This window comes from Melospiza georgiana, chromosome 7 (genome assembly GCF_028018845.1).
Source record: "Melospiza georgiana isolate bMelGeo1 chromosome 7, bMelGeo1.pri, whole genome shotgun sequence".
Lineage (NCBI taxonomy): Eukaryota > Metazoa > Chordata > Aves > Passeriformes > Passerellidae > Melospiza > Melospiza georgiana.
This window is the reverse complement of record NC_080436.1, coordinates 15,419,210-15,431,842: the sequence shown is the minus strand read 5'-3', so window position 1 is coordinate 15,431,842 and position 12,633 is coordinate 15,419,210. Positions and strand designations below refer to the sequence as shown.

General features: G+C 38.7%; 1 protein-coding gene across 10 annotated transcripts in view; it reads left to right on the top strand.

Moving 5' to 3' along the window:
* Nucleotides 1-634: 634 nt before the first annotated feature.
* Nucleotides 635-12,633, top strand: part of ADAM23 (ADAM metallopeptidase domain 23) — a 65,839-nt gene continuing 53,840 nt past the window's right edge. For all 10 annotated transcript variants that reach the window (XR_009114685.1, XR_009114687.1, XR_009114686.1 and 7 more), the window contains exons 1-3: nucleotides 635-822; nucleotides 1,846-2,072; nucleotides 11,163-11,239. Coding sequence is in view for 7 of the 10 variants with exons in the window: in XM_058028356.1 (XP_057884339.1) it covers nucleotides 672-822; nucleotides 1,846-2,072; nucleotides 11,163-11,239 (455 nt within the window). In the remaining 3 variants the exon portion in view is untranslated. The remainder of the gene's footprint in view (nucleotides 823-1,845; nucleotides 2,073-11,162; nucleotides 11,240-12,633) is intronic.

Genomic DNA, 12,633 nt, shown 5'->3' with positions numbered 1-12,633 from the left:
CTTTAAAACAGCTCCCAAACCCAGCTGTCTGCAGCCGTGCCCAAGTCAGGGGAGAGGTCTGAGCGCTACGCCTCGGGCAGCCGCGCACCCGCTCCCAGCTGCCGCTTCAGCCCGCTCGGCCGCGCCCCGCCGCCCCGGCCCGGAGCGGCTCTGCGCGCAGCTGGCGGCGCTCACCCCACCGGCAGGCAGCACCTCACTCTCGGCTGCACAGCGGGCGGCGGCACCCGCGACCGGCGGGGCGCGGGGGTGACGGGGGAGCCGCGGGAGCCGCGTCCGGCCGGTGCCCGCGGGCAGCACATCGGACAGCGGCCGCTGCCCCGCCCGGCCCGGCCCGGCCCGCCACCAGCGCGCGTGCGCGGGGCCGCGCGGCCGGGGGTGGGCGCGGAAGGTGCGCGCGCGCCGCCGCCCGCCCGCGCTGGCGCTGAGGTGTCGAGGCGGTGCCGGTGTGTCCCTCACGGCGGCGGCAGGAGCCGCACGGGCGGTGCCGCTGCGGGGACCCGGCTGCCCCCGCGCTGAGGTGTCGCTGTGTCCGCGGCGGCGGCGGCAGGAGCCGCACGGGCGGTGCTGCTGCGGGGACCCGCCCGCGCCGCTCCGCCCGCGTCCCCCGGGCACAGCCCGCCGGCCGTGAGGGCTGTGCCGCGCTGCCCCCCCGCCCCGGGGCGCTATGAGCCATGAAGCCGCCCGGCAGCAACTCCCTGCGGCAGCCTGGCTGCGGCGGCCGCCGCCGCCCCACGCTCCTGCCGCTCCTCGGCCGCCTCGTCTCGCTGCTCCTGCTCCTCCATGGCTCCTGTGTCCCCCGGGCCCGCGCGGCTGCAGCCGCCGGTGGGTATGGCGGGGTGCGGTGCGGTGCCTGAGGTCTCCCCCGCGATGAACCCCGGCAACATCAATTTCCCTTCAACCATTCCTTCCTCCCTTCCCTCTCCCAGCTTTGTGTACGTGTCTGTGTCGGCATGTGTAACCCGGGGCTCAGTTAAGGTTTCCTTGCTTGCTTGCTTGCTTTCACAAAAGAGAGGGACGTGCGGTGCCGGTGCTGCAGTGTGTTGGGTAGGGATGCTGCCCGTGAGGGATGCGACACAAAAAGCTCCGGTGGGCTTTGGATGTGTCACGGTGCATGTGGACGGCGATCTGCTAATTTGTCTGCTTGGGGTCTGGTTTTCGGGTGTGCTTTGTTGTTTATTTGCGCTTGGTTGCATATAGGTGACATGTGGAATGCTCTGAATGCAGTCTGTTTGTGCATCATGTTATTATTGTTGGTACATTGCCGTTACCTTGTAATATTGTTGTGTTGTTACATCGCGTCGATTGACTGTGTTGAAATTTTAATGAAGAAAGATACAGGATTTCTTTTGAAAAGCTGCTACTGACGAAAAGGGCTCTTGTCAAAGTTAAAAGAAGTAGAAATCAATTCCCTTTACATAATAGGAAGTTTAGCATTCAGTGCACATGGACTCTGAATTCAATGTATGTTAGCAACACTGGGAGTATTCTTAGCTTTTAGTAGATTTTTTTTTTGTGAAAGAATTTAGCTATGCAAGAGGATGTAGGGGATAACTATATATCCATTAAGTTGAGGATTTTTTCCTCCTGAAGGTTGAGAGATATTAAAATATTTATAATCTATGCATATGAAAATGTAGATTAATGCAATTAAATAAATAATGTTCTTTCTGAAACCATTTTATATGTAAAAAAATGAATCAAATCTAGCTCAGTGAGTAAGCTATCTTTTTGTTTGCTTGAGTAATTAGTAAAATGTTAGAAAACTGCAAGCAAATATGTAGCTTTTTCATGGAAATAAACACATTCTGCCATGGAATTTATGGCTGGCATCTCTTTCTTCCCCAGGCCTGCACTGGAATGAAACAGCAAGCGGTATAGAGGAAGTACTGGCAGATGAAGAGAGTACATTTCAACAGAGTAACAGCAGTAACAGTAAAAATAACAGCTACAGCAATGCAATCCAGAAGGAAATCACACTGCCTTCAAGACTAGTCTATTACATCAACAGAGACTCTGAGACCCCTTACCATATCCTGGATACCAGGGCAAGGCACCAGCAGAAACATGACAAGGTAGGGTAAAAAGAGGCTCATCTGCAGAATTTTCAAAACAGTGATATGTGATGTGAAACTATGTTTGTTTTGATCTGTATATATTCAAGACTTAATGGTGGTCCCTACCACATTTTTTAGGAATTAAAGGAGTACATGTAATTAAACAAGAATGTAATTTCCCTTGTGTTAATTTAAAGATAATTATTTTGAATTCCAGAATGGTTCAGAACCTGAACTGTAGATAAAACAAATGAGAATTATGTGAGGTTGACTTGACTAATCAGTATAGATTCTGGTGTCTTCACTTTTGGTACACTACTATCAACAAAATGTTTCTTCCAAAATAGCTCTAGACTGCAGAAGTACCTGCATAGGGAGCTTCTTTGGAATCCTGAACTTGCAGCATGAATTACTTAGCTTTGAGTGTGCTGTGCACTACCTAATAAATGCAGCGTTCATTTCCTGCCACTGCATGGCCAGTGAAGACCACTGTAAATGTTACCATTTTTTGTCAAACAGTACCTGCATTCCTCATATTTTATGGCAAGATCCAGTATTACATTTTGTATGGATGCACCTAGTAAGTTTTTTGGGTTTTTTTTCCTCCTGAAATTATATGGAGTTGAACGAACTTTGGTTTTGGGAATAACTTTGTAAAGAAATAAACCTGTCTAAACAATATCACTTAGTACCCTATAAATTAATTTCATCCCATTTTTATAAATCTTTATTAAAAAAATTTATTTCTTCCTACAGGGTAAAAGGTAAAGTGAAGGTAAAGATGGTTTGAATATAAAGAGGTAGGGAAGAGACAACAAAACAAGTCAGTGTGTATGATATTACTGGAGGACTTAACTATAATGGAGTTCCTACCTATTGAATAGCATTTCTCTTGAAATTTTAGACAGTGAATTTAATACATGTTATATGTCCTTATGCTGATATTGATTATGTGCCATTTCAGATGTGGAGTTAATAAGAAGGCACTGAATAATCTTTGAAAAACAAGGTTGAGGTACCTGTATAATTTTTATTTTTTAACAGGAAGAATATGCTTCCTAGCTTATTGAACATGGATACTGGTGTGTGCCTTTGGATGCATCTCAATACATGAATGTGTTATGGTTGGCACAGAAAAGCTTTTTGTTGGAAACTGGAGCTACTTAAGAGAACACTACATTCACAACTAATATTCTTTCAAGTGACTCCACTCTTTTAAATACACTTAAAACACTAAGGTCTTGCTGTTCCCCTCTTGGGAAGAAAGGGATTTAAAAGTGCTTGCAGACTTGCTTTTGGGAATAATGCTTCTTCCACGTTGCTGTATGTTGGTTTGAAATCCATTGGGGACAATGTGCACCAATCTCTGTGCTTACCCAGCACTGCCCACCAGAACATTGCTGTTCTTCCTCTGCCCTACTTTGTACCTACACATTGGAGTAAAGCTCTGCAGAAATCAGTGCTGACAGAATTGGTATTGATTTCCTTGGGCATGCTTGCTGCTGACTGTTGTGTAAAGTGGATCTTCTTTCTACTCACTGTGTCCCTTTTAAGCCCAGGGAATGCTAATGCTGCAGTTTTTCCCACAGAAGGGTTCCTCAGTCCTGGGCCTTCATGGAGAGTGCCATTATGTCAACTTCATTCTTCTGGCATGAAATTTCGATTGTTTTATATTTACTGTTTATATTTAATTGAAGAAAAGAGTGGATTATGTTCATTGATTGGCTGGATTTTTGTATGTCTTGCTTCTGGTCATTGTACCTGACGCCTTCACCCCAACTTGCATCTTGTGCATTTCCTTGGTATTATATTATTTTCTTCTGTTTAAGATTTGCTATGATCTTCTCTGTAGAGCAATAATCAAGGCAGGGGGAAGTCTGGAAGTTGTAAAAAGAAAACCCAAACAACAACCCATAAACAAAACAATGCAATTGATTGTGAAAGATATCCAGGGGTTGGCTTTGACTTGGGGGGGGGGATTCTTTTCAATACTGGCTTTTATCCTTCCCAAAATTAAAAAATATATATGGTAATAAAGATACATATGAGATATATAAGATATATATGGTAATATAAATGTATATGTGGTAATATAAAGGTATATAAGATATATATGGTAATAAATCCTACCTATGGGATTTTGATGTCTCTTATTGGTAATTAAGAGAAGTAGTTAGGTAAATAACTATTAAATAACAAAATATAGTTAGGTAAAGAAAGACATCTGCACATTAGGATTTTTTTAATAATGTGAAAAAAGTTAAGACAGCCTTTTATATGTATAGAGTGGAAAATTTTGAGGAAAAAATGTTTTTGTTGTTCTTTCACTGTTCTTGGGTCTATACATTTTAACCTCTCATTTCTTGTCAACCTTAATATGGCATTTATAGGGATATGATGTGGAAACAGTCCCTAATTATTGATAATATTCAGTAGACTCCTTTCTGTGGAACTTCTGTACAGTGCTCAGAATAATATGGCCTGTGTGTGGGATTAGGCCTGAATGCCTCAGAAATGCTGAGTCACTATAAGGAGAGGGTGAGACTAGAAGAAATGATGTGCATATGGAAAGAAAGAGATTGGAGAAGTTGGGGAAATACAATTATATAAAATTGTTTAAAATATTCTTTAAAAATCATGTCCCAAAAGTAAGGGTCTGCGGTGTTCGTTCTTCATGAAATGTTGGTAGAAATTAAACACTGCAAACAGTGTAGCAGAGAACAAAACCCCCATAAATAATAAGTTACTTTCTTAGTACTGATTTTCTGTATCCCCTTTTGGTGAAATGTCATCATATTGAGGAGGTGTTTGTCATCAAGACCCTCTTGTATTCCTCCTTCCTGGAAAAAGCTTTTTATCACTGCTGAAAGAAAGGAATGTTCACCATAGTTTTGACAAAGTGAACTATCTCCAAGGGGGCAGAGTTCTAGTATATACTTTATTTTAGCTTTGTGCTCTTAAAAAAGCAGATTTTAAATACTTGATGCTTGAAAACTCTGAATTCTGTGTACCTGTTTCCTCCTAGTCAAATTAAGGCTAGCTGGTTTTGAGTTCTTCTGAAGTTATTTTTAGTGCAAAATGCTTGAAAATGAACATCTATTTATAAAAACACACTGAAGAAGCTCACAGGAATCCATAAAATTGATGAAGAGGTCTGAGTCACCTGTGGTCTTTTTAAGCTTCTGCAGGTGGAGGTAGGATTTTGAAGGAACTATTAATCTCTTTATTGAACTGGATGACTGCTTTGGTTCATTTTCACAGGCTACATACACAAGATTTTAGGAGCTAGCAGGAAGACTGTACGGGGCACAGCTTGTCACAAAAAGCTAGGAGCAAGTCCTTACAGTGGCCAGCAGAAGGAAAAATCCTGCAATGCAAGGTGTTTGAAGATAATAGGATTGCTGGAGAAACAGAGCCCAGGGCAATCTTAGCAAATTTTGAGTGGAAAATAACTCAAACTGGATTCATATGGAGGCTGACTGTATCTGCTGGAGAGTTTCTGAATCAGAAGTTTTCAGGAGCTGTAAAGAAGCCTTCTCTTCATGCATAATTATAAGCTGTTAATGTGATTTTTGGGAAGGAGAGAGGTGTTAGGAAAGCTGTTTTGCAGATCCTAAAGAGGAAAAAATAAGGAAGAGTACTTTTGACTATAACGATGTTTCCCCCTTCCCTAAAAAAGTTTGATTTGTTTTGAGCTATTTTTCATGGGGTGGAACTCCAGGTGTTTCTGATCAGGTCAGGTGTTTGTCATTTACATTAAGAACATACTCCTGCCAGGTGGATGCAATAATTTCTGCTATGTTGCCTTGCTTTAAAGGTTGAGATACAGTGCTGTCAAAGTCCTCTATGTAATTTTAGCATATGAAATTTGAGCTGGAAAACATCCTTTAGACGAAGGAAAACAACTCTTTTCTATTTAAAAGGAAGCAGTATTGGAAAAAAAGCAGTTTTGTGGGGGTTTTTTTTGTGTTGTTTTTTTTTTTTTGTTTTTTTTTTTTTTTTGTTTTTTTTTTTTGTTTTTTTTTTTTTTTTTTTGTTGAAGAATCTTTGTGGTATTTCAGCTGGCTTTGTCTTTTCTTTCTTTTTCCCTGATCTTTCTGTGGTGCAGCTTCAGTTTGCACTACTTGTAAATGGAAGATTGTGTGTACTTTTTATTTTTTGTCTATTCTATATTGAATTTATATTAATGCAAAAGGCTTATCTTGACTCTGTGTCTTCAGTAGTTACTAACGGGAGGATTGAAACTGGTCTTCCTGCCTTTTGTTTCTCCAAGCAGATTTTCCTTATGCCAACTTCAACTAGATTTAGATCTTTCTGTGTTTCTTAGCTGAAATGCAGGTCATGTTATTTCTACAGCTTCTTAAATCCTTTTTTTTTAATGTATTTCTGGATTCTTTCAGGAGCCTCACACAATAACCTATGAAAGGTTTAATTTCCTAAGTTTTAGGTGGGACAACACTTGTACTATCTATGCCTTGTTCTGAAATAGAAATAAATGAAGTTTATAGGTTTTCTAGCATTTGTGGGAGGCTGAGTACTGCAGGAAGCTGGCCCAGGAGAGGGATGCACTACTTTGTAGGGCCTTACAAAAAAATCCTCAGGGGGAAGATATGGCTTTGGAGGCCAATGTTACTACAGAAGGGTGTCTAAGTATTGCCATGGTGGCAGAGAAGGGTGAGTTCTGGCCCCTGGGGTTTAGATACACAACAGCAGGATTGCTTCCAGAGGTCTTTTTTCACATGCCCATAACCTTTCTTTCAAAGAACAGTCTTTAAGGCTTGGGGTTCAAGTGCATCAAAGTAACTCCTCTGTTGTTAAAGTCCGGAGAGGAATCATCAACAAGAGGTTTCCTTTTGATGATTTTTCTTCTGTATGTTTAAAACATACAGAAATGGTGTATGTTTTAAACATCAGTTTTTACATGCTGCTGGCACATTTATATATTCTGTTTCAATATGAAATGCTTTATTTCCAGGGAGTAGGGGAAGATTGTTTTGGTGGATGTGCCACACAGTGGAATGTAACCAAATGCTAGAAGAGGGAATGGTTTCTCTGTGGGGTCTGAGGATAGGGTAACAAGCTGAAAGCAGGATTATAAACTAATACGTACTAAGTCATGTTGACTTGTGACAAAACGAAGGCTATTGTTAGAAAGGAGGTCTAGAGCAAAAAACTGTTTTGATGGTGTAAAATCCATCTAAATCTGACTTACATTTCTATTTCCATCCATAATGAGAATGATGAAACCTCTTGCTCAGCTTCTAAACTTGGAGAGGTAGCTTTTGGCCATTATTTTAGTCAGCAGAATTGTATGAAAAAATAGATTTCTAAAAGCAATGAGCTTGTCCTTTGGAGATTGTATTTGCATGAATATAGCAAAAAACTCATAGCTACCATTAGTCAGTTAAATAAGGCTGCTAATTTTGTTTAAAGACTTGTGATGGAACTTAGTATTTTTGAAGGGATAACACATTATTGCATTGGGCATCATTTTACTGTGAAGAAAGTAAAACTAATGTAGTAGTTTATTTTTGGTGATGATGATTATAAATTTCCTGAAAGTCTGAAAAAAGTGAATTATCGAGAAAGGATGCCCACATATGATAACGAAAACAATGAAAGGATTCAAACTGTGATGTAGATCAGTAGAACTGGGATTCCAGTTACAGCCATTTTTATATTGAAACATACTATAACCTAATGACTGATTTGAAAGAAACTGGAATTCTTTATACATACAGATTTTTAGCTTGGAAAAAACCCTGAGAGCTACTACTTTGCAACAGCAGCTATACCACTCTTAGAATGTCCCTAGTATGAAGAATCTCTTATTACAATGACTTTACCAGTAATTTGAGCTCCCAGAGCAGGGGGAAAAAAAGGCTTTTTTTTTTTCCCCGTAAAATTTGGGTATGAGGACAGGAAGAATTTGAGAGACTTAGACCTTTCTTCATCCCACATTGCTGTACATCAGCAGTAATTCTTTGCTGAAGAAAAATTTTGTATAATTTTGGAACTTTGCCATTGGAATAGGCTATAGCTGTCAAAGCAGGAACCTCTGCAGAGGTTTTTAGATGATAAGCAAACACAGACAAAGGAACTTGGTCTCCTCCTTATGTAAATAAAGAATACTTTTGCAGGTGTGAGCATTTGCATGTGCACAAGCTGTACAAGAGGATGATGTTTAATATTCTTCCTGTGAAAAGATGTATATTCTTCAAAATACATGCTGATCAACATCATATTCTTGTTTGAATTTATATTTCTTTGGCAATGAGAAGAACACTGTATTTCAGATTATACTTCAGGTATTTGTATTACACAGTAGTTGATGAGAGAATACAGTGAAATTATAAGGTGGATAACAGAATTGCAGATACTTTTCTGAAATCTTTCCTCCTATCATTATGGCACATGATGGTTGTAATGCTTAAAACACGTGATTATAATTCGCTTTCTATGCCAATTTATTGCAGGAAAATAATGTTTCAGGATTAGATACTTATTCTCATTACCTTCAGCTGCTTTAGGGCTTTTGGGAGTGGTTATCTGTTGTTAAACTGAATTAAGAGAATCTGTATTTGCTGTAGCAGCAGTGTATTGCATTCACCTGAATCCAAAACAGTGCTTTTGCTAAACTGCAGGGATTTAAAATCTTTTTGTAACCCATGGTTTCAGCTGAGTTTGGTGAACATGCCCTGCTGCAGGTCATCAAATTAGTGTCAGCTGCTTTGCAGCAATTGCTTTTGTGTACAGGCTGCATCTGCTAGTGAGTCACACTAATAGATAGCAAGTAGTGTTTTTATACACAGAAATGTTTTCAGAAATAGCAATGCTGCTACATGTAATTCTACAAGAGGAAGGGGTTTTATGATATTGCAGACCAAGAATAAAAATTACTTTTAATAATTTGAAATTGCAGAAAGATAAAGAATACATGGTTCATGGCTTAGAAGCTTGAAGGGTGATACACAGATATCATTGAACAGTCTTGGTTGGACAACAGGAAAGCTGTAGCAGGTCAGACTAGTCATCCATTTAGCTGTCACTGAAATCAGCAGCTGATGCCTAGGGAGAGATTTCTCATGTTCCAGAATTATCTTAATGGAATAGTTCATGCTGTTGTAAATTTTGCAGATATTTAACATTGAAATGTTGTTTGTGGCATATATATGAGAACACATCTTTTTAGGTAAGTGTTACATATGGAGGAGATTCAAAGCAGTAGCTTGTGTATCTCTGAAGTGGAATCCTTGTGGCACAAAACTAATTGCAGCCCTTTTCTTGTAACAAATTTTAATGCTTTAAAAAAAAATACATGTGTGTTTTGAAAACATAATAAAGTTTTTGTCATGAACAGGGGCTTAGAAAGCTCCTTGTGATACTCTTTCCTTTATTTCATCTGTAAAAAAAAGTGGATTTGGGGTTGAAAAGCCTTTCCTACTAGGCATGTATTTAACCTGACTTTCCCTTTTTTTTTTAATGTATATGCCAGCAGAGTCTTTCTGAGCATGCCACCTGTTTGTGCTTATACTTAAACTGTTTTGCTCTGCTGATTCAGAGCAGCTGTAAACTCAGATCTGCCAGGCCAGTGTTAGCAAATTGCTGAACTGGTGAGACAACAATATACATTTACCAAAAAATAGAACAGAGAGAAAGCTTAGTAGTGGTTTGCTTCTATGTGATTTTAGATATCAGCTGGGAATATTATTTTTTTAATTCTTGTTTAGAGTAATTGTATTTTTTAATGAACAAAACCAGGCTTTAGCTAAGATTGTTTAATGGCATTAAAAGGTACTTAAAATATTTGTACATGACTTTTGTTTTTAAAAAAGAAGCATGACAACAAAGCTCTGTGACCCTATTGAAAGGGAAATTATAATTCTGGCAGCAAAGAATGATAAAGTATTACGGGAAATGTCACAGCTGATTTTAGTCACAATAGCAATTTAAAAAAATTATATTGAAGAATTTTCTGAAAGATGATTAATAACTTTGCTGAGAAGGAAGATTAAAATCGGTGCTGCTTTGTGTAGTGCAAGAATGGAAGAGAAACATAAAGACCTTCTCCTTTGTGGAGAAATTTCCAAAAGAGAACAGAACTAACCATAAAAGCTAGCCTTCATACTATTTAAGTTGTGCTGTAAACTAGCTAGAACTTGATATATTTTCTGTGACATACCTGAGGGTTAATTGTGGTGTTTAATAAAAAATAGGGGTTTTTTTGTCTTTTAACTAACGGGCTTAGTCATAATATTCCAGCTTTGTGTAATTATTTATACTGTTTCAAATTAGTGTATAAGTGAGCATGATTTTATTAGAATGTTATCAGGAAAGATACTGTGAAATTCAGATGTAATCTCTTCAACCCTGCTAGAACAGCTCTTCACAAAAAGGAATTCTTGGATCATCTCTTATCGTTTCCCCATTTTTCTAGAAACAGATAAGCATGTTTTAAATGTCTTTGGCTACAGTTATTACAGTATAGAGAAAAATAAAGAATACAATTTACCTGACAAGAACTAAATATCCTGAAGTTGAACTTAACTCCCTGTGCAAGACAAGCTAATGTTGATCTGTTGTGTGTTGACCAGCATCAGTATTCTTTATACTGATTTAGCTACAGTGCCAAGTACAAAGCCATTAATTGGGAAGGGATTACTTTGAAGGAGTTTTTCATAATATGTAATAGGAACCTTGCCATGATTTTCATATTTGAAAGTGTGTATTACAAATACTTTAGTTATTTCAGCCTTTTAAAGGGAATGATTGCAATAACTAAATTAAAAGAACAGTATACTACATTACTTATGTTACACAGCCATCTGGTTATGGCAAAATATAGACATTTGTGTGAAACTTTTTTTTTCCTTTCCATTTTGTGAGGGATGAGTGTGTATTTCAGAGTACGCTTTTCAGGTACCATTTGCTTCCTTCTAAAAAAGAAATCCTTTTGAATGAGAATTTGATACAAGGGCAAAAGTTTTCATATGCCCATGAGATTCATCAAAATAAGCATGTTTTCCATAACTTTGTTTTGCACAGTCACGTTTGTTTTGTATCTAAAACTCAGTGAATATTTTGAGAACTGTGTGTTTCTGTTTACAGGCTGTACATCTGGCCCAGGCGAGTTTCCAGATTGAGGCCTTTGGCTCTAAATTCATCCTTGACCTCACACTGAATAAGTAAGTGCATGATTTGAGGTTGCTTTCACTCCTGCTCTTATTATCATCTTGTGGTACAAGGTCAGGGCATGCAACATTCCAAGATCTGTTGAAAAAAGATGCTGTTATCCAAGTTTATTAATACAAAACAGCATTTAACATTTTTTATGTAAAATATCAGTAACACTTGCTGACACCCATAAAGTAGATACCCTTAACAATTTATTGTTCATGGTAAAATAAATTGTGATAGATGGAGAAATGCCAGTACTCGTAGTGTTTGCAAAATGTGGATTTTCTTGTGCTTTTTTTAAAACTAATTATTTTGAACGAATAATTTAAAACGAATTATCATGAGATGTTTTAGTTGCTCAAGTCAGTGTGCAGAAATACTGTAAATACTTGTATGAATAGCTGATCATTAGTGATGTGGAAATCATGTATTGTCACTACAGTCATGAAGTTCCTAATGAAATGGGACTCTTAATGGCGTGGCTGTGCTGAAAGGTGCAGCTCGAGTCTGTTTGCTGTAAGACAGACAATTCTACATAATTCTTTGGTCTAGAAGAGCTAACTTATAATACAGGGCAGTGGTGGTTTAGTTGTTTATATCCCACATGCTTTTATATCACCCCTGAAGGTGTGGAACTATGGTTTTCTAAAAATTGTAATGACCTTTTTTTGTGGATGTTGAAAGTTTAAGAATAAAATAGAAGTATAAAATTCATACTAAATATTGGACAGGTAAAATGTAATGCTCAAAAGTGCATTTGCCCCTTCTATGTCCCTTGAGACTGAGCATGCTTAAAAAAGGAGAAACAAATTTACAGAAACAATTGCATATTGATTTTAAAAAGCATTCCTCTGTTCTTGAGGTTCATATGAGGTCTTTTTTTGGTCTTAAACTGTCGTATAAGGGAAGTTTTGTTAGGGATAAAGACACAAACTTAGTAAATCTAATCGCTTTTAAAAGCAGCAAGTTACTGCTTTAGAAAATTTGCAGAACTTATATTTGTGTATTTGGCTTCTTGGCTGCTAATTATCAGATATTTTGCTGTAAAGGTGAGCTGGAAACATTTTCCTTCATCCATGCATAATTTTGAAGTTAGGTTGCTCTTGCATTTTTTCCTTTCAAAATGTTATGTGAGGTCTTGAGTGTCTGGCAAAAGATGAATTTTGGGAATGTCACACAATTGAAGGACAAAAGAAGCTTGAAGATAACTGGATGTTCTCTAGGCTCTGGAAAAATTATAGTGTAATTGCAAGACTGTTGTTTTATGAGGGTTGGACCTGTGCATAGTAATTCCAATGGATAATCATGACATACTAGTGCAGGGAACCAATATTTAGTGCCCTCTAAGCTACAGGGAATTCCTTCTCTTGGTGTGCTTTCACTGCTCCTGTCTGCACATCCA